The following is a 25,500-nucleotide window of genomic DNA, read 5'->3' as shown; positions in this document are numbered from 1 at the left end:
GCCTGATACCAGTTTGAAAAGGATCACTCTGGTTACTTTGGTAAATAGGGAGAAAAGGTGGAAATAGGAGACTAGTTACGGGGCTGTTGCAGTTATTTAGTGAAAGAGCTCTGGAAAGTATTGAGACTCGATTAGATTTTTGATAAAGCATATCTAAAATATCTACGACTCTAAAAGGTCAGCTTTTGGATATACTTTGGAGGTAGTGCCAGTAGGATTTTCTGTCACTGTGAACATGGGGTAAGGGAGCAAGAGAGGATTGAGAGGAGCAAGTAACCCCATGAATTTTAGGCTGAAAAACTGAGCTGATGGAGTTATCATTTACTGAGATGGGGAGGACTATGAAGAAATAAGTTTTGGAAGAGAAGATCAAATATTTGGTTATGGACATAGGTTATGGACATAGTTGTTTGAGATGCCTGATAGACATCTAAATGTAAAAATGAAGAACGTCTGGAGTTCAGAGGCGACATATAGGTTGAAGATAGAAATTTGGCATTGGCAGGATATGGATAGGATTTAAGGGTAAAGGACTGGATTTAGGTACCAATGAAGTGAGTTCAGAGAAAAAGATAACTGAGAAATGAGTCCTTGGGAAAGCCAGTGTTTGTAAGTTGAGGAGATGCACAGGAACCAGCAAAGGAGAGTGAGAGCAAGGGAATAAGGAGAAAAAGCAGGAGAGTGTGGTGTTTTAACTTGACCTGCTTGAAGTTAAATCTCCTTTCTTTTTCATTGAGGATACTGATTGTCAAATAGACACAGGATAATAGATTAGAAAATCCTGTAATTATACATAAAGAACAGTCTCAGAATAACAATGCCAATAATGCCCAATTGTTATAATTACTGAAAATAGAGTTAATTTGTTTTTGCATATGTTATCTTCATTCTCCATCCTGCTATTTTTAAAATAGTTGAGGTATGTTGAAAGGTGAATTATGTTCCCCTAAAATTCACTAAAATTCTAACCCTCAGTAGCCTGTAATCTGACTGTTTTTGGAGACAGGGTCTTTAAAGAGGTAATTAAGATTAAGTGAGGTCATTTGGTTATTGGGTCCTAATCCAATATGACTAGTATCCTTATAAAGAGGAGGAAATTAGGACACAGCCACACGCAAAGGGAAGACAATGTGAAGACACAGGAAAGAAAAGGTGGTTAGGCTGTCTTCAAACCAAGGAAAGAGTCTTCAGAAGAAAACCCTGCTGACACCCATATGTCAGATTTACGGCCTCCAGAACTACAAATAATTAAACTTCTTTTATTTAAGCCATTCAGACTCTGGTACTTTTTCATAGCAGACCAAGCTAATACAAGGTCTTTTTTTTTTTTTCCCATCTAAGTTCTTCCTTCTGAATTTTTTTATTATTATTATTATACTTTAAGTTTTAGGGTACATGTGCACAATGTGCAGGTTTGTTACATATATATCCATGTGCCATGTTGGTGTGCTGCATCCATTAACTCGTCATTTAGCATTAGGTTTATCTCCTAATGCTATCCCTCCCACTTCCCCCAACCCCACAACAGTCCCCGGAGTGTGATGTTCCCGTTCCTGTGTCCATGTGTTCTCATTCTTCAATTCCCACCTATGAGTGAGAACATGTGGTGTTTGGTTTTTTGTCCTTGTGATAGTTTACTGAGAATGATGGTGTCCAGTTTCATCCATGTCCCTACAAAGGACAAGTACTTACCATTTTTTATGGTTGCATAGTATTCCATGGTATATATGTGCCACATTTTCTTAATCCAGTCTATTGTTGTTGGACATTTGGGTTGTTTCCAAGTCGTTGCTATTGTGAATAGTGCCGCAATAAACATACGTGTGCATGTGTCTTTATAGCAGCATGATTTATAGTCCTTTGGGTATATACCCAGTAATGGGATGGCTGGATCAAATGGTATTTCTAGTTCTAGATCCCTGAGGAATCGCCACACTGACTTCCACAATGGTTGAACTAGTTTACAGTCCCCCCAACAATGTAAAAGTGTTCCTATTTCTCCATATCCTCTCCAGCATCTGTTGTTTCCTGACTTTTTAATGATCGCCATTCTAACTGGTGTGAGATGGTATCTCATTGTGGTTTTGATTTGCATTTCTCTGATGGCCAGGGATGATGAGCATTTTTTCATGTGCTTTTTGGCTGCATAAATGTCTTCTTTTGAGAAGTGTCTGTTCATGTCCTTTGCCCACTTTTTGATGGGGTTGTTTGTTTTTTTCTTGTAAATTTGTTTGAGTTCATTGTAGATTCTGGATATTAGGCCTTTGTCAGATGAGGAGGTTGCGAAAATTTTCTCCCATTTTGTAGGTTGCCTGTTCACTCTGATGGTAGTTTCTTTTGCTGTGCAGAAGCTCTGTAGTTTAATTGGATCCCATTTGTCAATTTTGGCTTTTGTTGCCATTGCTTTTGGTGTTTTAGACATGAAGTCCTTGCCCATGCCTGTGTCCTGAATGGTATTGCCTAGGTTTTCTTCTAGGGTTTTTGTGGTTTTAGGTCTCACATATAAGTCTTTAATCCATCTTGAATTAATTTTTGTATAAGGTGTGAGCAAGGGATCCAGTTTCAGCTTTCTACATATGGCTAGCCAGTTTTCCCAGCACCATTTATTAAACAGGGAATCCTTATCCCATTGCTTGTTTTTTTCAGGTTTGTCAAAGATCAGATAGTTGTAGATATATGGCATTATTTCTGAGGGCTCTGTTCTGTTCCATTGACCTATGTCTCTGTTTTGGTACCAGTACCATGCTGTTTTGGTTACTGTAGCCTTGTAGTATAGTTTGAAGTCAGGTAGCGCGATGCCTCTGGCTTTGTTCTTTTGGCTTAGGATTGATTTGGTGATGTGGGCTCTTTTTGGGTTCCATATGAACTTTAAAGTAGTTTTTTCCAATTCTGTGAAGAAAGTCATTGGTAGCTTGATGGGGATGGCATTGAATCTATAAATTACCTTGGGCAGTATGGCCATTTTCACGATATTGATTCTTCCAACCCATGAGCATGGAATGTTCTTCCATTTGTTTGTATCCTCTTTTATTTCATTGAGCAGTGGTTTGTAGTTCTCCTTGAAGAGGTCCTTCACGTCCCTTGTAAGTTGGGTTCCTAGGTATTTTATTGTCTTTGAAGCAATTGTGAATGGGAGTTCAGTCATGACATGGCTGTTTGCCTTTTATTGGTGTACAAGAATGCTTGTGAATTTTGTACATTGATTTTGTATCCTGAGACTTTGCTAAAGTTGCTTATCAGCTTAAGGAGATTTTGGGCTGAGGCAATGGGGTTTTCTAGATATACAATCATGTCATCTGCAAACAGGGACAATTTGACTTCCTCTTTTCCTAATTGAATACCCTTTATTTCCTTCTCCTGCCTGATTGCCCTGGCCAGAACGTCCAACACTATATTGAATAGGAGTGGTGAGAGAGGGCATCCCTGTCTTGTGCCAGTCTTCAAAGGGAATGCTTCCAGTTTTTGCCCATTCAGTATGATATTGGCTGTGGGTTTGTCATAGATAGCTCTTATTATTTTGAGATACGTCCCATCAATACCTAAGTTTTTGAGACTTTTTAGCATGAAGGGTTGTTGAATGTTGTCAAAGGCCTTTTCTGCATCTATTGAGATAATCATGTGGTTTTTGTCTTTGGTTCTGTTTATATGCTGGATTACATTTATTGATTTGCGTATGTTGAACCAGCGTTGCATCCCAGGGATGAAGCCCACTTGATCATGGTGGATAAGCTTTTTGATGTGCTGCTGGATTCGGTTTGCCAGCATTTTATTAAGGATTTTTGCATCAATGTCAATCAAGGATATTGGTCTAAAATTCTCTTTTTTGGTTGTGTCTCTGCCAGGCTTTGGTATCAGGATGATGCTGGCCTCATAAAATGAGTTAGGGAGGATTCCCTCTTTTTCTATTGATTGGAATAGTTTCAGAAGGAATGGTACCAGTTCCTCCTTGCACCTCTGGTAGAATTGGGCTGTGAATCCATCAGGTCCTGGACTCTTTTTGGTTGGTAAGCTATTGATTATTGCCACAATTTCAGAGCCTGTTATTAGTCTATTCAGAGATTCAACTTCTTCCTGGTTTAGTCTTGGGAGGGTGTATGTGTTGAGAAATTTATCCATTTCTTCTAGATTTTCTAGTTTATTTGCGTAGAAGTGTTTGTAGTATTCTCTGATGGTAGATTGTATTTCTGTGGGATCGGTGGTGATATCCCCTTTATCATTTTTTATTGTGTCTATTTGATTCTTCTTTCTTTTCTTATTAGTCTTGTTAGCGGTCTATCAATTTTGTTGATCTTTTCAAAACTGCTCCTGGTTTCATTAATTTTTTGAAGGGTTTTTTCTGTCTATATTTCCTTCAGTTCTGCTCTGATTTTAGTTATTCTTGCCTTCTGCTAGCTTTTGAATGTGTTTTCTCTTGCTTTTCTAGTTCTTTTAATTGTGATGTTAGGGTGTCAATTTTGGATCTTTTGTGCTTTCTCTTGTGGGCATTTAGTGCTATAAATTTCCCTCTACACACTGCTTTGAATGTGTCCCAGAGATTCTGGTATGTTGTGTCTTTCTTCTCATTAGTTTCGAAGAATGTCTTTATTTCTGCCTTCATTTCGTTATGCACCTAGTAGTCATTCAGGAGCAGATTGTTCAGTTTCCATGTAGTTGAGTGGTTTTCAGTGAGTTTCTTAATCCTGAGTTGTAGTTTGATTGCACTGTGGTCTGAGAGACAGTTTGTTATAATTTCTGTTCTTTTACATTTGCTGAGGAGAGCTTTACTTCCAACTATGTGGTCAATTTTGGAATAGGTGTGGTGTGGTGCTGAAAAAAATGTATATTCTGTTGATTTGGGGTGGAGAGTTCTGTAGATGTCTATTAGGTCTGCTTGGTGCAGAGCTGAGTTCAATTTCTGGGTATCCTTGTTAACTTTCTGTCTCGTTGATCTGTCTAATGTTGACAGTGGGGTGTTAAAATCTCCCATTATTATTTTGTGGGAGTCTAAGTCTCTTTGTAGGTCACTCAGGACTTGCTTTATGAATCTGGGTGCTCCTGTATTTGGTGCATATATATTTAGGATAGTTAGCTCTTCTTGTTGAATTGATCCCTTTACCATTATGTAATGGCCTTCTTTGTCTCTTTTGATCTTTGTTGGTTTAATGTCTATTTTATCCGAGACTAGGATTGCAACCCCTGCCTTTTTGTGTTTTCCATTTGCTTGGTAGATCTTCCTCCGTCCCTTTATTTTGAATCTGTGTGTGTCTCTGCACGTGAGATGGGGTTCCTGAATACAGCACACTGATGGGTGTTGACTCCTTATCCAATTTACCAATCTGTGTCTTTTAATTGGAGCATTTAGCCCGTTTACATTTAAAATTAATATTGTTATGTGTGAATTTGATCCTGTCATTATGATGTTAGCTGGTTATTTTGCTTATTAGTTGATGCAGTTTCTTCCTAGCCTTGGTGGTCTTTACAATTTGGCATGTTTTTGTAGTGGCTGGTACTGGTTGTTCCTTTCCATGTTTAGTGCTTCCTTCAGGAGCTCTTTTAGGGCAGGCCTGGTGGTGACAAAATCTCTCAGCATTTGCTTGTCTGTAAAGTATTTTATTTCTCCTTCACTTATGAAGCTTAGTTTGGCTGGATATGAAATTCTGGGTTGAAAATTCTTTTCTTTAAGAATGTTGAATGTTGGCCCCCACTCTCTTCTGCCTTGTAGAGTTTCTGCTGAGAGATCAGCTGTTAGTCTGATGGGCTTCCCTTTGTGGGTAACCCGACCTTTCTCTCTGGCCGTCCTTAACATTTTTTCCTTCATTTCAACTTGATGAATCTGACAATTATGTGTCTTGGAGTTGCTCTTCTCGAGGAGTATCTTTGTGGTGTTCTCTGTATTTCCTGAATCTGAACGTTGGCCTGCCTTGCTAGATCGGGGACATTCTCCTGGATAGTATCTTGCAGAGTGTTTTCCAACTTGGTTCCATTCTCCTCGTCACTTTCAGGTACACCAGTCAGATGTAGGTTTGGTCTTTTCACATAGTCCCATATTTCTTGGAGGCTTTGTTCATTTCTTTTTATTCTTTTTTCTCTAAACTTCCCTTCTCACTTCATTTCATTCATTTCATCTTCCATCACTGATACCGTTTCTTCCAGTTGATCGCATCAGCTGCTGAGGCTTCTGTATTCTTCACGTAGTTCTCGAAACTTGGCTTTCGGCTCCATCAGCTCCTTTAAGGACTTCTCTGCATTGGTCATTTTAGTTATACATTCGTCTAATTTTTTTTCAAAGTTTTTAACTTCTTTGCCATTGGTTTGAATTTCCTCCTGTAGCTCGGAGTAGTTTGATCGTCTGAAGCCTTCTTCTCTCAACTCGTCAAAGTCATTCTCCATCCAGCTTTGTTCCGTTGCCGGTGAGGAACTGCGTTCCTTTGGAGGAGGAGAGGCGCTCTGCTTTTTAGAGTTTCCAGTTTTTCTGCCCTGTTTTCTCCCCATCTTTGTAGTTTTTTCTACCTTTGTTCTTTGATGATGGTGATGTACAGATGGGTTTTTGGTGTGGATGTCCTTTCTGTTTGTTAGTTTTCCTTCTAACAGACAGGACCCTCAGCTTCAGGTCTGTTGGAGTTTGCTAGAGGTCCACTCCAGACCCTGTTTGCCTGGGTCTCGGCAGCGGAGGCTTCAGATCAGTGGATTTTCGTGAACGGCGAATGCTGCTGTCAGATTGTTCCTCTGGAAGTTTTGTCTCAGAGGAGTACCCCGCTGAGTGAGGTGTCAATCTGTCCCTACTGGGGGGTGCCTCCCAGTTAGGCTGCTCGGGGGTCAGGGACCCACTTCAGGAGGCAGTCTGCCCATTCTCAGATCTGCAGCTGCGTGCTGGGAGAACCACTACTCTCTTCAAAGCTGTCAGACAGGGACATTTAATTCTGCAGAGGTTACTGCTGACTTTTTGAATTGAGGAGCTGGTTTTTGTGAAAAGATGAACAAAATTGATAGACCGCTAACAAGACTAATAAAGAAGAAGAGAGAGAAGAATCAAATAGACGGAATAAAAAATGATAAAGGGGATATCACCACCGATCCCACAGAAATACAATCTACCATCAGAGAATACTACAAACACTTCTATGCAAATAAACTAGAAAATCTAGAAGAAATGGATAAATTTCTCCACACATACACCCTCCCAAGACTAAACCAGGAAGAAATTGAATCTCTGAATAGACTAATAACAGGCTCTGAAATTGTGGTAATAGTCAATAGCTTACCAACCAAAAAGAGTCCAGGACCTGATGGATTCACAGCCCAATTCTACCAGAGGTACAAGGAGGAACTGGTACCATTCCTTCTGAAACTATTCCAATCAATAGAAAAAGAGGGAATCCTCTCTAACACATTTTATGAGGTCAGCATCATCCCGATACCAAAGCTTGGCAGAGACACAACCAAAAAAGAGAATTTTAGACCAATATCCTTGATGAACATTGATGCAAAAATCCTCAATAAAATGCTGGCAAACCGAATCCAGCAGCATATCAAAAAGCCTATCTACCATGATCAAGTGGGCTTCATCCCTGGGATTCAAGGCTGGTTGGACATACACAAATCAATAAATGTAATCCAGCATATAAAGAGAACCAAAGACAAAAACCACATGATTATCTCAATAGATGCAGAAAAGGCCTTTGACAAAATTCAACAACGCTTCACGCTAAAAACTCTCAATAAATTTGGTATTGATGTGACATATCTCAAAATAATAAGAGCTATATATGACAAACCCACAGCCAATATCATACTGAATGGGCAAAAACTGGAAGCATTCCCTTTGAAAACTGTCACAAGACAGGGATGCCCTCTCTCACCACTCCTATTCAACATAGTGTTGGAAGTTCTGGCCAGGGCAATCAGGCAGGAGAAGGAAATAAAGGGTATTCAATTAGGAAAAGAGGAAGTCAAATTGTCCCTGTTTGCAGATGACATGATTGTATATCTAGAAAACCCCATTGCCTCAGCCCAAAATCTCCTTAAGCTGATAAGCAACTTCAGCAGTCTCAGGATACAAAATCAATGTACAAAATTCACAAGCATTCTTGTACACCAATCACAGACAAACAGAGAGCCAAATCATGAGTGAACTCCCATTCACAATTGCTTCAAAGAGAATAAAATATCTAGGAATCCAACTTACAAGGGACGTGAAGGACCTCTTCAAGGAGAACTACAAACCACTGCTCAATGAAATAAAAGAGGATACAAACAAATGGAAGAACATTCCATGCTCATGGGTTGGAAGAATCAATATCGTGAAAATGGCCATACTGCCCAAGGTAATTTATATATTCATTGCCATCCCCATCAAGCTACCAATGACTTTCTTCACAGAATTGGAAAAAACTACTTTAAAGTTCATATGGAACCAAAAAAGAGCCCGCATCACCAAGTCAATCCTAAGCCAAAAGAGTTAAGCCAGAGGCATCGCGCTACCTGACTTCAAACTATACTACAAGGCTACAGTAACCAAAACAGCATGGTACTGGTACCACAACAGAGACATAGATCAATGGAACAGAACAGAGCCCTCAGAAATAATGCCATATATCTACAACTATCTGATCTTTGACAAACCTGAAAAAAACAAGCAATGGGATAAGGATTCCCTGTTTAATAAATGGTGCTGGGAAAACTGGCTAGCCATAAGTAGAAAGCTGAAACTGGATCCCTTCCTTACACCTTATACAAAAATTAATTCAAGATGGATTAAAGACTTATATGTGAGACCTAAAACCACAAAAACCCTAGAAGAAAACCTAGGCAATACCATTCAGGACACAGGCATGGGCAAGGACTTCATGTCTAAAACACCAAAAGCAATGGCAACAAAAGCCAAAATTGACAAATGGGATCTAATTAAACTAAAGAGCTTCTGCACAGTAAAAGAAACTACCATCAGAGTGAACAGGCAACCTACAAAATGGGAGAAAATTTTCGCAACCTCCTCATCTGACAAAAGGCTAATATCCAGAATCTACAATGAAGTCAAACAAATTTACAAGAAAAAAACAACCCCATCAAAAAGTGGGCAAAGGACATGAACAGACACTTCTCAAAAGAAGACATTTATGCAGCCAAAAAACACGTGAAAAAATGCTCATCATCACTGCCCATCAGAGAAATGCAAATCAAAACCACAATGAGATGCCATCTCACACCAGTTAGAATGGCGATCATTAAAAAGTCAGGAAACAACAGGTGCTGGAATAGGATGTGGAGAAATAGGAACATTTTTACACTGTTGGTGGGACTGTAAACTAGTTCAACCATTGTGGAAGTCAGTGTGGCGATTCCTCAGGGATCTAGAACTAGAAATACCATTTGACCCAGCCATCCCATTACTGGGTATATACCCAAAGGACTATAAATCATGCTGCTATAAAGACACATGCACCCATATGTTTATCGCGGCACTATTCATAATAGCAAAGACTTGGAACCAACCCAAATGTCCAACAACAATAGACTGGATTAAGAAAATGTGGCCCATATACACCATGGAATACTATGCAGCCATAAAAAATGATGCGTTCATGTCCTTTGTAGGGACATGGATGAAACTGGAAACCATCATTCTCAGTAAACTGTCACAAGGACAAAAAACCAAACACCACATGTTCTCACTCATAGGTGAGAATTGAACAATGAGAACACATGGACACAGGAAGTGGAACATCACACTCCAGGGACTGTTGTGGGGTGGGGGTGAGGGGGAGGGACAGCATTAGGAGATATACCTAATGCTAAATGACGAGTTAATGGGTGCAGCACACAACATGGCACATGGATAGATATGTAACAAACCTGCACATTGTGCACATGTACCCTAACACTTAAAGTATAATAATAAAAAAAACATTACCTTAGTGATTGCACTAGAGCTTACCATATACATCTTAACTCACTAGAATCAGCCTCAGATTTATATTAATCTTATCATAGTGGGTTATATAAATGTTACTTCTACAGAGCTCTAATTGTTTTCTCTGTTTTTCGTGATATTATTGTTATACGTATAATATCTGTATATGTTACCAACCCAACATGACATAATTATTACTTCATATAATTATGTCTTTTAAAGAAGCTGAGAGAATAAAGAATATACAGTATATGTTTGTTGATTTTGTTATGTTGATCTTCTGATTTATCTTTTGTGAATCTCTTCATTTGTTTCTGTGGATTCAGTTACCTCTTGGAGTCATTTCCTTAGCTCAGTACAACTTTGCTTCCACCCACCTTCTTTGTTATGCTGAAGTGGTCCATATTGAAAAGCATGCCTCATACTCTACTCATTTGAGTGTAATTAGTACAAAATGTGTTCATACCTTCTTTTCTTCTTTTAAAATAATTTCAACAGTTTTATTGAAGTGTAATTTACATGCCGTAGAAATCATTAATGTTAAGTGTACGAGTCAGTTATTTTTTATAAACTTACAAAGTTGTGCAGACATCACTACAATTTAATTTACAACATTTCTATCACCCCAGAAGGATCCTAGCTGCCTGTTTGCAATCACTCCTCATTCTCATCCATGTCCTAGTCATACAGTTTTTTATAACAATTCCCTCTGAAAATCCTTCTGAAAGAAATAATACAGTAAATATTGATATTTATATAAAGGTTTATACTTTTATGTAAAATTTTGTCTTTAAAACAATTTTTTTAAGAGCCAGGGTCTCACTCTGTCACCCAGGGTGGAATGCAGTGGCATTATCATGGCTCACTGTGGTCTCAAAATCCTGGGCTTGGTGATCCTTACACCTCAGCCTCCTGAAGAGCTGGGACTACAGGTGTGTGACACCACACTTGGCTAATTTTTAGTTTTTTGATAGAGATGGGGTCTCTCTGTGTGTTGTCCAGGCTGATCTCAAACTCCTGGCCTCAAGTGATTCTCTCACCTTGGCCTCTCAAAGTGCCAAGATTACAGGTGTGAGCATTGTGCATGTCCACCTTTATATATAAATTTAAAGACATAGAAATTACCTAATACTACAAATAAGGAAAGATAAGAAAATTATCTTCATTTAATGGTTTCTATGCTTATATTTAAATTACATTATACACTTTTTTAAAACCTAAAAGTGTTAGATTTATTACATAAACTTGTTTTCCTCCTACAAACCAAAATAGGGTATGGTATGTATTATGGACTCAGAAAAACTAAGACCAATGTTTTTACAAATAAAGATAGGTTTTATTAGATATCTTGTATTTCCACAAAATGATTTTAAATCTTTTAAGAGAATATATTAAAACTTGTTAATTCCATTGTAAGCAGTATGAACAAAATGAAAGCAAGAGTTTTGTTCTAGATAATGGGATGTACAAATGTTTCAGCAGTGGTAAAATGCAGACACGGAAAGCTGATTTCAGTGTTTAACAACTTATGTGTGTGTTTTAATTCAGTCACTGTTTTTTTGAATGCAGGTATGCTGAGTTCTTAAGCATTCTAGTGATAACACTACCCTCCTCATTCAAAAAGAAAGTATTGTCAATGAAATACTTTAGACTACAGCATACACAGATTTTTAATCATTCATGTTGCTCTTGTCTTGGCACATGCCTAATAATTAATCGTTTGCATCCAGTTTTGTTTTAGATAGTCTCTACACACTAGTCCAGAAGTAAAAACTGACATGTTTGGTCTGCACAGTGTTAAAATGTTTGAATTAAATTTTAAAATACAGTGATTTTAGATAAAAATTCATATTTCATGTTTCTCTTGAAAAATATGGAAGAACTAGCAACACTGAACAGTTGACTTGAGCTGAGGAATAGGGGCCACTTTTAGAAAGGACAAACCTTCCCTAGTTTGAGGAAGTCCCTATCTGGCCCAATTTGCTTATATGCATATCTGTGTGCCTCCCGTAAGAACTTGAGTTTGGGACATTTGATTTAACCTTATTATAACATTAGAGTAAGAAAATTAGAGCCACATCAGCCTAATGATTTCCTCAGCATGAAAAAGATAATTAGCAGCAGAATCAGGATTTTAGGATGATTTCACTATCGATACATTGAATATGGACTATAAATCAGAAGACTTAGAATTACATGCTGGCCCCTTCTACATCTTAATTTCTGTAACATTCAGTTTTCATAGTTGTAAGTTGAAATTAATAGTAATACTGATTATTGCAAAGGTTAAAGATTATCCTGCAATAGCAATATGTGATTATTGCAATAATACTGATTATTGCAAAGGTTAAATACTATTACCTGCAATAGTAATATGTGATTATTGCAAAGGTTAAATATTATTTATCATTGTTAGATTCATATCTACAGAGCAATTTTAACCACATCTAACAATACCTTTCTTGCTATAGATGGCATATGTTTAGTTCTTGTGTTTCATAAAAAGTAATAACATGTTTTAATGAACTTCTCTTCTGAGTTTAGTATGTATATTGTGATATTATTATTGAGTAGCATTGGTATTTCATAGGTTGATTTACTTTTTAGTAAAGATGGGAATATTTTTGCATATTAACTTTTTATAGCCTCAAATATAGTCACTTTTCTCTGTAAGTAATTCATGTGCCAGGCACTGTTTATTTATATAAATACTATTTAAAGTGTTAACAAGAAAAATTAAACTTATGCTATGATGTAATCAAGTAAAATCCTATTTATATATAATACCAGGTTTGATATTTTTTCTAATGAAATGATTTTGCCAGTAATCAAAAACTTTAAATTAGAAAATGAAGATCTGAGCATCTTTTTTTTTTTTTTTTTTTGAGACGGAGTCGGGGTTTTTTTTCCTGGCTGAGGTGCGGTGGCGGGGGCTTGGCTCACTGCAAGCTCCGCCTCCTGGGTTCACGCCATTCTCCTGCCTCAGCCTCTCCCAGTAGCTGGGACTACAGGCGCCCGCCACCACGCCTGGCTAATTTTTTGTATTTTTAGTAGAGACGGGGTTTCACCGTGGTCTCGATCTCCTGACCTCGTGATCCGCCCGCCTCGGCCTCCCAAAGTGCTGGGATTACAAGCGTGAGCCACCGCGCCCGGCCTGAGCATCTTTATTGGCATAATAAAACTTAACTCATTGAATTGAAGTGACAATAACAAAGTAAGTAACACCACTGAATAGTCCCTGACACATGAAAGGTACACAAGTAGTTTATTATTGTAAATGTTTCTCTGCTTTAAAACTTTTGAGTTTAATTGTTGCTTTTAAAGAGTGTTTATCTTAGTTTTATTTTTTCAGAGTACCTTCAAGTTTAAATCTGAGAGTGATATTCATTTGGCAGAACATCATAAACAGGTTTTATATGATGGGAAACTTGCAAGTAGCATTGCTTTTACATATAATGCTAAGGCCACTGATGCTCAGCTCTGCCTGGAATCATCACCAAAAGAGAATGCATCAATTTTTGTGCATTCCCCACATGCTCTAATGCTTCAGGTGGGTGAATTGTAGCTTTGTTTTCATGTTCTTGTAAGAATTTGACAGTATCTTTATTTTATATATCAAACATTGCTCATCTATAAATCCATGATTTTTTGTTTCTTTTTTGGCTTTTGCAGATCTTTTAAGTGAAACTTTAAAGAATATCTCTCTTTTCTGTAGCAATATACTCTACCCTGGCCTTGTCTTCTTAGTAGGAAATCTGTCATATCTATTATCTTATATAGCCTTTGAAATTAAATCAATTAACTGAATAAGTTAGTTGTTAGATATAAAAACATACTTTGCTTTAAGAATGTATTACTAATATTCTCTAACATTAAAATTACTTGTCTTTAAATCTGTCAATAGTATTTCTGATTTTAAAATGTTTGATTTTAACTTCATATTTTTAGTGTGAAAATGTCTTAACCTAAGATTTGAAATTTAAAAGTGATTAGCAAAGGTATTCACTTTTTTGTCTTATGTGTGTATAAAAATTATAATTGAAGTCTTGAAAATGTCCAAGTATGTTATCTAATTCTATTATAACGGTATTTGGAACAAGAAAATAGTGATGAAAATCATTCTATAGAAGTTTAATAAACATTTTTGTTTTTGGACATAGGATGTGAAAGCAATAGTAACACATTCAATTCATAGTGCAATTCATTCAATTGGAGGGATTCAAGTGCTTTTTCCACTTTTTGCCCAGTTGGATAATCGGCAGCTCAATGACAGCCAAGTGGAAACAACTGTCTGGTAAGTTTTCTTTGCATGTACAATTGCTGATATTTTATACATACTTAGACTATGCATGATGTACTCAGTGCTGTGTAAATGGATTACAGTATTTGGGGTCTGCCCTTAAAGTGCTAATAAAAATTTTTTTAGAACTAATGGAGATAGATATTTATACAATAAATAAAGAAAACACTGACATTTAGGTTGTTATATCATAGAAGAATGCCTTTCTTGACAATAAATAGAAAATTATTACCAAAGATAGCATAATGATTATAATATGTAGTTGAGGGAAAAATATTAATCCTGACCTTATCATTTGCATATACTCATGGTTTGAATTGACCATGAAACCCTGTCAGTCTGAAGAAAATTACTAGGGTAAAGTTATTCAGAAGAATAATATTTTTTAGCAATTACATAATTTATATCTTAAAGAGTGGTATTATTTTATAATGCTTTTGTCATGGCATAAGTCTAGCATAATATTAATTGACATCAGCCGTTATTTATGTATAGTTTATGTTTGAGGACTCAAATCTAACCGGTGGCAAATCCATGTTTATGTAAAAATTAAATCTCTTCTAATGAGTGTGATTTCATGTGCCTTTTTATAGTTTCTCTTTTATTAAAAAATCCTTATGTGCCAGACTCTAATTTAATGTTATATCTTAGAATTATACATACAAGAATTTAAAAATGAATTGTAGTAGCTATTTTGACTATACACATTGCCATGCTTGGGGATTTTAATGGGCAAGTTATATAGATGAGCATTAATTTTTATTCCAAAAGTAACATAGTGGTGCTTCATTAGTATATATATACATATACATGAGCTCCTCAATGGGTTATCTAATTTTGAATTGATGGCGAATCTAGTGAATGACGGTATGGGAAAAAATTTAAGGTACAATGAAATGCTTTTTCTCATAATTATTATCTAAATTAGCTATTAATGAAATTCCATTTTAGTATTTCTAATAATATTATTTCTGTTTGGGGAACATCTTTATGTAAAGTATAAATCTAAATATAGATAGGAGATTTGTACATTTATAACATTCACCTCCCATGTATGGGTCTTCCCTTCTTTTATACCAATATAGTGTAAACGTTGGAGTTTTGAAAGTAAAAAGCTTTGAAGTGAAAAGGAATCCTGAGGTTATGTCCTGCTGTGATACTATTTGCTTGTGAGATCTTAAATAATCTAACTGGAAGGCAGCTCAGCTTAGTGGAAAAATCAAACTTTAAATTTCAGTCCTTTATTTAAATTCAAAATGTTTTACTATTTATCATCTCAGTGAACTAGGACACATTATGATCAGTAATTTAAAATCTAGTCAGTACTGTGAAAAGAAGTGGGAGATGAAGTAGCCACTAGAAAAATCCATGTATAATTTAAATATTTCTTTTGAAATAATATGAAATACATATATTATCAAATCTTACTGCTAAAACCATATGTAATAGATTATTTGGTTTATTCATCCAAGACGCATTGTTACTTTTTACTGTGTTTTTTCAAAACTCATTAAATATTTATATTATATCTTAGTATTTAAATTGTATTTCATCATGGAGATAAAAGTGTGAGGAGTCAGCATACCTATTTTCATTTTGATTTTAGTTCTTTAAACCATTCATCCTAATATTTCCCTACATTAACTAATTCCAACCTTTTCAGTGATGTCTATTATGTCTATTGTTTGTTTGTTTGTTTATTTATTTATTTGAGATGGAGTCTTACTCTGTTGCCCAGGCTGGAGTGCAGTGGTGTGATCTCTTGGCTCACTGCAACCTCCGCTTCCCAGATTCAAGCAATTCTCTTGCCTCAGCCTCCCAAGCAGCTGGGATTGCAGGCACCTGCCACCATGCCCAGCTAATTTTTTTGTTTTTAGTAGACACAGGGTTCCACCATGTTGGCCAGGCTGGTCTTGAACTCCTGACCTCAAGTGATTCACCTGCCTTGGCCTCCCAAAGTGCTGGGATTACAGGCAAGAGCCACTATGCCCGGCCCTGTTTATAGTTTAGCTAATAGAAAACATTACAAGAAAGATACCACTCTCCTCTTTAAATATAATACGTACTCAATTCCAGGCTACCCTGTGATTTAGTTATGTGCTATTTTGAATTATTATCTATTACTTTTTCATTAATTATTTCAGTATCCTAAATATCTGAGATTTGCTCTTTGGTACAGACAATTATGTGGATCAGTAATACAGCCTTTTGTTATTTAATGTTTTATACGGAAGCATTATAGAAAAGTATGTGCATCAGTGAGATAGTCTTTGATTTTGCAAGCTGTTAAGTGGGATTTCTCCCTCTATTTGAAAAATACAGATTCATGGCTATGCAGGGGTTATAGAATTTTATGTTTTATGGCTATATCATCAGTTCATATCGATGATTGGGACCTTGAAATAGGATTTATCATCTTATTGTTAGTCAATAATAAATTGTTCTAGATTAAGGATAATCAATTTGAAGTTTTTAAATCTTCCAGAGAAAATTTAATATACTCCTTTTTGGAAGTCTGATTGCATAGTAAATAGATGACTGAAAGTTGCAATACTGTCTAATTTTATTATTATTATTATTATTATACTTTAAGTTTTAGGGTACATGTGCACAATGTGCAGGTTTGTTACATATGTATCCATGTGCCATGTTGGTGTGCTGCACCCATTAACTGGTCATTTAGCATTAGGTATATCTCCTAATGCTGTCCCTCCCCCCTTCCCCCACCCCACAACAGTCCCCGGAGTGTGATGTTCCCCTTCCTGTGTCCATGTGTTCTCAAAATGGAGCTAAGCTCAGATATAAGTTTCTCTGCCCTCTGTGTTTCAAGCTGAAGGATTTTATCTTCCACATACTTTTCTCTACTGAGTAGTACCTTTTAATGAAACTTTTCATTGTTTCTTAAGCCTTACCTCTGTTGACACTACTACTCTGTTTTTATCAACTTTGATGAGTTTTTACTTTATATGGGGCATTTAGAATTAAAAAATAAATTATTGGCTGGGGGTGGTAGCTCACGCCTGTAATCCCAGCACTTTGGGAGGCTGAGACCGATAGATTGCTTGAGTCCGGAATTTCAACACCAGCCTGGACAACATGACAAAACCCCATTTCTACAAAAAAATAGAAGAAGTTAGCTGGGTGTGGTGGCATGTGACTGTAGCCCCAGCTACTGGGGAGGCTGAGGTAGGAGGATCACTTGAGCCCAGGAGGTGGAGGTTGCCATCAGCTGTGATCACACCACTGCTCTTCAGCCTGGGTAACAGAGCAAGACTCTGTATCAAAAAACCACCCCAAATTATTGAAGGAATAATTTCATTTTCTAGCATCTTCAAAGATGGATTTATTTTTGCTGGATAATTTTTGTGACTTTTTAAATTATGAAGGCCATTTATTATAGTTATTATATGTATGGACTTTCAAGTCAGACAAACTTGAGTTCAAATCTTGAATTTAGTATTTATTACTAGTGCAACTTTGTGTATGTGATTAATTTTTTGAGCATAACTCAAACTCTGAAGTAATACAGCTTTTGTATTTTGTGTCTAGAATGACTCAAGGAATGAAACAGAGACTTTATTTTCCTTTGAATTGGATGATTATGTAGACTGAGTGCATACTATTCTTACTGAGTACATGTTATTGAGTATATACATCTTATTGAGTACATATTATTCTTACACTGAGCTATGTTTTTAAGAATATGGGTAATTATGTAGGTGATACAAAATAAAACCTTCCTCATTGTGTGACCTAAGACAGTTTTGCTTTGAAAAAAATTTATGTTTTCTGGAACAAGGTATAAATTGAGTTTTGTATATCAAACAATTAAAAATACACCAAGAGAATAGTTTCATTAGAGACCAATGTAATATGTTGCGTAAGTATTCTTTTGGTGGAAGACAAATTTGGGCTCAAATCCTTGTCCTGTTTTATACTGTCTGATGTTAGGGAATGGGATATTCATGAGTGTGTAGTAGTGGTACATAGCATTTATTGAATACATACTACGTGCTAGTCACTTATTTTTAAAACATAAATTTTATTGTGTATGTTTAAGGTATACAACATGATGTTATGGGATATATATAGATAGTAAAAAGGTTACTATAGTGAAGCAAATTAACATGTCTGTCATCTCACATAGTTAGCTATTCTTTGGGGAGAGGGAAGCAGCTTAAATGTACTTATTATGAATCATATACAAAATATAATTCTGTTACCTACAGTCCTCATGTTGTACATTAGATGTACTTGTTCAACCTACATATCTGGTACTTTATTTCCTCTAACCTACATCTCCCCACTTCCAAGCCCTGATGGCCACTGTTTTGTTTTTTATCACTGTATATTTGAATTTTGTCAATCATGTATTTTAATGTAATTATTTGCTGATGGAGAAAAATTGAATAACTTGTTCAAGATCACAGAGACATAAGTGGCAGAACCAGGGTTCTAATCCTGAAAGCCTGATTCTAGAGCCCTTACCTTAAACCACTGTGGACTACTCTGAGAATCACTTTTGCCAGCTGTGGAATGATTTTAATAAGTGCCAACATTATCTGATTGTAATATGAATTAAAATAAGACATGTAAAGTATCTGTCATAGCGTCTGGTACATAGCGTCTGGCATTTAATAACTTTTCTTTTTACTTTCTTCAGTGAGTACTAGTCTACTGGTTAGATGCAACTTTTTAATTATTAAAACTTAGTTTTAATGTTATTATAAATTATGATAATTTTTATAAAGTAGAAATTTCAAGTGATAATTTAAATAAATTATCTTAAGTATATGAATATTTTTCTAGGAAAAGCATTTTTTAAAATTACAGCAAATACGGTTTGTTTGCTAGAATGATGGAATGTAAGATATAAAAGTGTTTAGAGAATTCCATAAAGCATTTATGTCAGCAGTCCTATCATATGAACAGTCCTCTTGTAATGTGAATATTTATGACTCATTAGTTTGTTTAGTGAACTTAAATCACAATTATTTCTTAATATTATCTTGCTAATCAGTTATTCCAGTAATTAACTTGAATTTTACAGCCACTTTAATAATTAAGCAGCCACTTAATAATTAAATATTTCATTATAATATTCTGATTAGCACTATTGTAATACGTACAGCGACGGAATTACCTGGAAAATTTAAATATTTCAGCGTCGAACTGCCTTAGCCAGATTTCCTCATACACTTAAAAGTGACATGAAAATCCTTTATCTTACCATGTTTCCTGCATTTTAATTCAGAAAAAAATGTCTATTATGTACAGTGTTAAAATTTTATTACATACTCTTAATCCAACTTAATCTGACTTAAAAATAATGTGATTGCTTTTAATAGGGAAAAGAATTAAAATTAGTACCTGTTTATAATAATTGCTTCTCTTATGGAGGTGGTGGTTCTTATATATAGAATATAATTATTAATTTAGTTTCTAAAAGCACTTAAAACACTTGTATTAGGCTACAGTTTATACAGTTATATTTACTTAGGTTTTTCAGAAAGAATATGCCACTGACATGTCTTAAGATTCATATTTGTTTGCCTTTTAAAAAATTGCTAAATTGGTACTGAAAACATTTTTGAAGTAATAGACACAAAAAATGCATTTGATGTACTTACACTAGTACCTTTAGAGGAGAAAAATGAAGTAATTTGGTTAGTGAGATTTAAGCAGAGTAAAATGAAATATATATTGAATTCACTATGCAAATTAATGTGTAAGTAGTAAAAAGTAAAATACATTGTTCTGTCTGAAACATCAGGAAACATTGCATTTAATTTGCAAATAGCTTTTTCTTCTTTTTAAATTTAGTGACAGTGACTTTTAATGCTATACTACTTTGTGTTGTTTAGTTTTCAACACTTAATTTTTCTCTGTAAATTTTTCTTTGTCTTGTTACAAGCTTTCTGCTTTTATATTTGACCCTTCACTCCCTCTCTCTTGCTGTGGAAAAAAGGCAACTTTTTGGCAATAAGGTTAACTACAAATTATTCCTTGCAGAAATTCTGGCAACCATGGACACATCTTCACTAAATTTGTTGCCTTAATTTTCTTCTAGTTTGCATTTCCACATTATGTTGTCTTTAATTTTTCAATCTTACTATCTTCTAACAGGAGTATTGTTATTTTACTCATGCCATAGATTTCATTTTTTTAACTGTCTTACATTACCTTCCTTTATTTATTTTGATTTTATGATAGTCGTGCAGGTATAATGACATCAGTCCAAAACTAAAATAAATATTATTTGCCTTTATAAAGAATACTGCCACATTCTATAATTCATCCTCAGAAACCCAGAATACTTTTAACAGAATGTAGCTATAATACTGATTGTCACAAGTGTTTAAATCCTCTTCTTTTTCCATCCAGAGGTGAGATGTGATGACTATAACATGTACTGAATGAAATTTTCAAGAAAAGATTTAGTAAAGCATACTAAGGAGATTGTAGTTAATTTAGTATTATATTTTATTGGTTTTTATTTCTAATTCTACTCAAATTTTTAGGTCCACAGTCTTGTTACCTAGGCTGGTAACTTCCAGTGCTTTATCTCTAGCTTGCCTTCAATTTAGGCTTATACACATAAACCATTGATGGAATATTTCCATGTGGAAAGTATCTCAAACTTAACATGACTCAAATAAAAATTCATAAACTTCTCATCTACCCAATTTCTATTGCTTTTGATTTTCTAATGTTACTGAGGAACATTGTCTCCAGGCAGTCTCTTAAATTAGAACCCCAAGAGAACTCATCAGTTACTTTCCTCCCTTTGAATAATTAAAATATTAGCTGTTCCTGTATTTCCCACATACAATCTATCATGATAAACTATTGATATTATTCCTTAAATACCTCACAAAGCTACCATTTCCCCTCCATCCATATTGCTACTGCCTTAGTTTAGGTTCCCATTATTAATTACTTCAGCTAGTATATATCCAGTAATTGCTGTTGCCCTTTTCCAGTAATTTTCAATGGCTAGAAGAGTTATCTTTCTAAAATACAAATCTAATTATTTCACACCTGTGGTCATTCCTTGGTTTCCTGTTGCCTCAGAACAAAGTCCGCATCTGATTTGGTCATGCTTGCTTCCCTTCTCTAGTCACATTTCTTGATAGTCTTTCCAAACCCAAATTTCTATATATAGCAATAAGGACAAAGGGTGGAAAATGCTAGCAGGGACATTCTAGAACATGTATTTATGAATAAAAGGTGCTACAAATAGGGACAGCCTCAGCAACAGTGTATGGTTGGGAACATGGTTTTTCTGCAGTCCTTGGATTTATAATGTCAGTGAATTAGGGAGGGGATTTAACAGAATACTTCATTTAAGGTGTCTTGAAGTCTTACTACCTGCTAAATAAAGGGGAAGGTTTCTGTGCACTTAAATCTGGCTTTCAGCTTCAGAATAGAAATGGAGTGTCTGCTGTCATGTAAGTGGACAATAAGCAGAGCCATAGGTAATCTGTATACCAAATGACCAATTATTTGTTGACCAATACCCTGTTTGTACAGATCTTGTTTAATAATCAGCACAGAGAAACCTATCGGCATAGAGCTTATATTATCCAGCATTTGCTAGTTATAGCTATAGTAACAAACAACCTCAAAATCTGGTAGCCTCATAAAACAACAGAAGTTAATTGTTTGTTCATAACTGGTTGTGCTGTGTTCTCTGTGTCTTCTCATTCTGGGTCCTAGATTGAAAGATTAGCTGTAATATGGAATATGTTTTTCTTGTGACAAAGAAGAGCAAGAATCTGAGTTAAACAATACAATTGCTCTTGTAGCTTCTGGTCAAATGAGATGAATGTCATATTCAATCTGCTAGCCAAAGAATGACCAACCAAGCCCAACTTCAATGAGGGGATTTGGTTGTAAAATAAATGTCCTGGAAGTGGGGGTGGAAAGTAAGTCTTTGGCCATAGGCAAGGATTTATAATCTTCTTATTGAGATGGAAAAGTCAATAATTGGGAATAATAATGCAATCTCCCATGGGACTTATGAAAAAGTATTACGATGCACAGGAAGGAAACCCATATCCTGAAGACGTGAGGTAAGCCGACTTATAAAACTTTGGGAGGCCGAGGTGGGCGGATTACAAGGTCAAGAGATCGAGAGCATCCTGGCCAACATGGTGAAACCATGTCTGTACTAAAAATATAAAAATTAGCGGGGTGTGGTGGCACGTGCCTGTAGTCCCAGCTACTTGGGAGGCTGAGGCAGGAGAGTTGTTTGAACCCGGGAGGCAGAGGTTGCAGTGAGCCAAGATCACACCTCGCACTCCAGCCTGGCGACAGAGTGAGATTCTGTCTTAAAAAAAAAAAACCTACTAGGAGGAATTCAGAAGAAAATTTTGGTAAAAATTAGGGTATAAAATGAGCCTGTATGAAATAGCAGAATACCATAAGGCTGACATTGAGAAAATACTATCAGAATTTAGAGATGATGGCCAAAGTCTATATTTTTGCCAGACATTGTAGAATATTCTGATATAAAAATCAGGTGTGGGAAACAACAAAAAATTCTTTTCTGATTCCTTTTGATAACTTCTCGTTGATTTAAAAACAGTATATGTACCTTCTTTTGGATTTACTGGAGAAAGTAAAAATTAAAAACATAATGGTTACAAAAATACGGAAAACAAGGGAATGGGAATAGAACCATAAAACAACTGTTAATATAAAGTAACAGGTTATATAACCTAGAGATACTATTAACTGTTAAAAGACAGAAACTCACATATTCATTCAATAAGCCAAAATCCAAATATGTAAGCTTTAAAGAGAAACTGTTTCTAAAACTAAACGGTAAAGAATATAGGTCTCAATTTTTGGTCTGTTGTAGTCTGGCAATGTTTTTCTTAGTATACCACTAATAAAAGTGTGGATAGTATACTAATAAAAATGTGGCTATTTTGTCCCATATAGAATGCATGGATGGTATCTTTTTACCTAAGAGAGCACATATTCCTCATTTGCTGGTTAGAATAAAATCACTTGTTAAGCTACATAGAAATAATAGAAAATAGTCCACCATGTTTGTTATATTTTATCTAGAAAGTAGGTGAGCTCACTCACTACCAACCTTTTCCAAAACGTTCCCTAAAATTTTACTTCTCTCCTGGGATGGGGGCCCTTTTGCAACTATTCATTTTCACTTAATTCATGGTGGTTTTATACTTTTCCTACAGGAAGTGTAAAGACTTACTGCATGGCTTGAATGATAAATTTTCTATAGTATAGGTACCCATACTAAAGAAATAGTAGTAGTAGTAGATTATTATAATAGTAATATTTACCTGTTTCTAAAGTATAGGTACAGATGCTTGTTTCTTTCTGCACTGTGTAGTTCTTAAAACAACAAAATTCTCCCTTTTCAGTGGTTGCCTGATGCTGAGTTGGCACCTTCAAATTATTTTCTCAAGAGAGTGTAGGGGTAATGTACCATATAAAATTTAAAAAATTGTTTAGTTCCATATCCAGAATATGCAGGTAACTTTTATCCCTCCTAGTACAACTGTCGTACGTATTATTTCAATTGATATCATTGAGTATCTCTCCTTTGGTGGCCTGTGGGTGCCTATTAATAGATCCAGCATTTAGAAACAGGGAAGTCCTTTGCAGGATCATTTGACATTACTTTATTGAGTAGTCAGGGACCTGAGTGGGATCTTACTTATCTTATGGAAAAAGAAGATTGATATATTCTCTGACAAAGAGGTTATGAGACCTCTGCCTTTAATTATGTAATTTCTAGATATTCTTTATCAGGAATTCCAAGCTGCAACTGGAGGGCAGGTCACAATAAGGCTCAGCTGGAAGAAGAAAATATTTTTGCCAGGGAGAGGAGGGCATATAACCTTTGGGGCGGTAAAGCTGACTCATGGCAGTTTGGGTATTTGGTATGTATCTCTTGTAACTCAGCCAAGTACACTAGGTAGCACATCTTTAACATAGTTGAAGACCGGACTTAAATAGGTTTAGGAACATAAGGAGTTCTAGTAGATGAGTACTATCAGGAAGCAAAGAGTAAAAAGTTTAGCACTAATTGGTTCTTGTGAAATCAATGTGGAAGTCAGGCATGAGACACAGAAATTTATTTGCTGCCAAATATTTTTATAGTTGGAAATGGGATACAGGACTTGGTACCTTTGGTGTCTTATGCATAGTGAATAGGACCAGGTATGATCCCTTCCAGCAAGTCTTGGTGGAACTTTAATGAGGATCCAATGTCAGACCAAAGATGCTGGCATTCATCATCCCAAGTTTATCAGTAGTGCTTTTTATACCGCTAAAAGGTTTGCCTTAACGCAATGACTTTATGATTTAAAACATCAAATGAAATATGTATACATAAATGTTTCGTAGTATGGCTTGCTGCTGGAAGGCCTAGAGGGAAGTTTCATGTGCCTCGCCCTCAGTAATTCATGGGGGAATAGCAGGAGTCCTATTTTTCTGGTGGCTGTATATCTCATCAGGGTTATGAGCATCTGCCTATTAGAGCCTAATTTTTGTACAAATCCTAGCTATTTATTATTTTTGAATTCTATCTTGGTATTTTCTGTGGTATTTGTGGTGAAAATATTGTTGAAGTTGATCTCCTTTAGATACTTCCTTTGCAATGTCTTTATTAATGGGCAACGGTACTCTGAATCTGGGTATTAAATATTATATGATAGCTTTTGTGAATAGATTTACTTAACTATCTTGATAAAATACATATATTTTTTGAACTTTTTTTCATAGAAACAAACAAATTCAATATATTTATTAATGGCTTTCAAGATGGGCAAGCCTTTTTTTTAAATGCTTATCTCCATTTTGCAACTGGCAAATATGGCAGGAATGACAATATGTGTGAGGCATTTGAGAAAACAATTTGGAGGATATTAACAATGTTTGTTTGCATAACTTTTTTAATTTTTTACCTTTTATGCCAACTCATATGCAAAGAACAGGAGAAGATTTTTTATACAATCTAACAGCAATTTGTGGAGTATAAAAAAGTGAATCTTGTTATTAAGAGTATTTTTTTCTTTTATTCAAAATTTATTTTGTTGATAAAAATGCTTTGCCAAATTTATAGGTGTGTGTGAATATTTGTTACATTCATCGAATGTGTAACGACCAAGTCAGGGTGTTTGGTCATCACTATCACCTTGAGTATTTATCATTTCCGTTTTGGTAACATTTTAAGTCCTCTCTTCCAGCTACTTTGAAATGTACACTACATTGTTGCAAACTGTAGTCACTCTACACTGCTATTAAACATGAGAACTTTTACCAACTG

At 35.6% G+C, this 25,500-nt stretch overlaps 1 protein-coding gene across 4 annotated transcripts in view; it reads left to right on the top strand.

The window, feature by feature from the left end:
• NBEA (neurobeachin) overlaps positions 1 to 25,500 on the top strand; it is a 736,578-nt gene that overhangs the window by 141,694 nt on the left and 569,384 nt on the right. For 3 of the 4 annotated variants that reach the window (XM_058437671.1, XM_058437670.1, XM_032150485.2), the window contains exons 9-10: positions 13,242 to 13,439; positions 14,050 to 14,183. In XM_058437671.1, coding sequence (XP_058293654.1) covers positions 13,242 to 13,439; positions 14,050 to 14,183 — 332 coding nt within the window. Of the gene's footprint in view, positions 1 to 13,241; positions 13,440 to 14,049; positions 14,184 to 25,500 lie in introns of those variants that run through there. The other variant, XM_058437672.1, reaches the window with a different exon arrangement.

Source organism: Hylobates moloch, unplaced genomic scaffold, assembly GCF_009828535.3.
Source record: "Hylobates moloch isolate HMO894 unplaced genomic scaffold, HMol_V3 SCAFFOLD_4, whole genome shotgun sequence".
Lineage (NCBI taxonomy): Eukaryota > Metazoa > Chordata > Mammalia > Primates > Hylobatidae > Hylobates > Hylobates moloch.
Note: the sequence above shows the minus strand (reverse complement) of the source record. Positions and strands in the feature narration are given on the sequence as shown.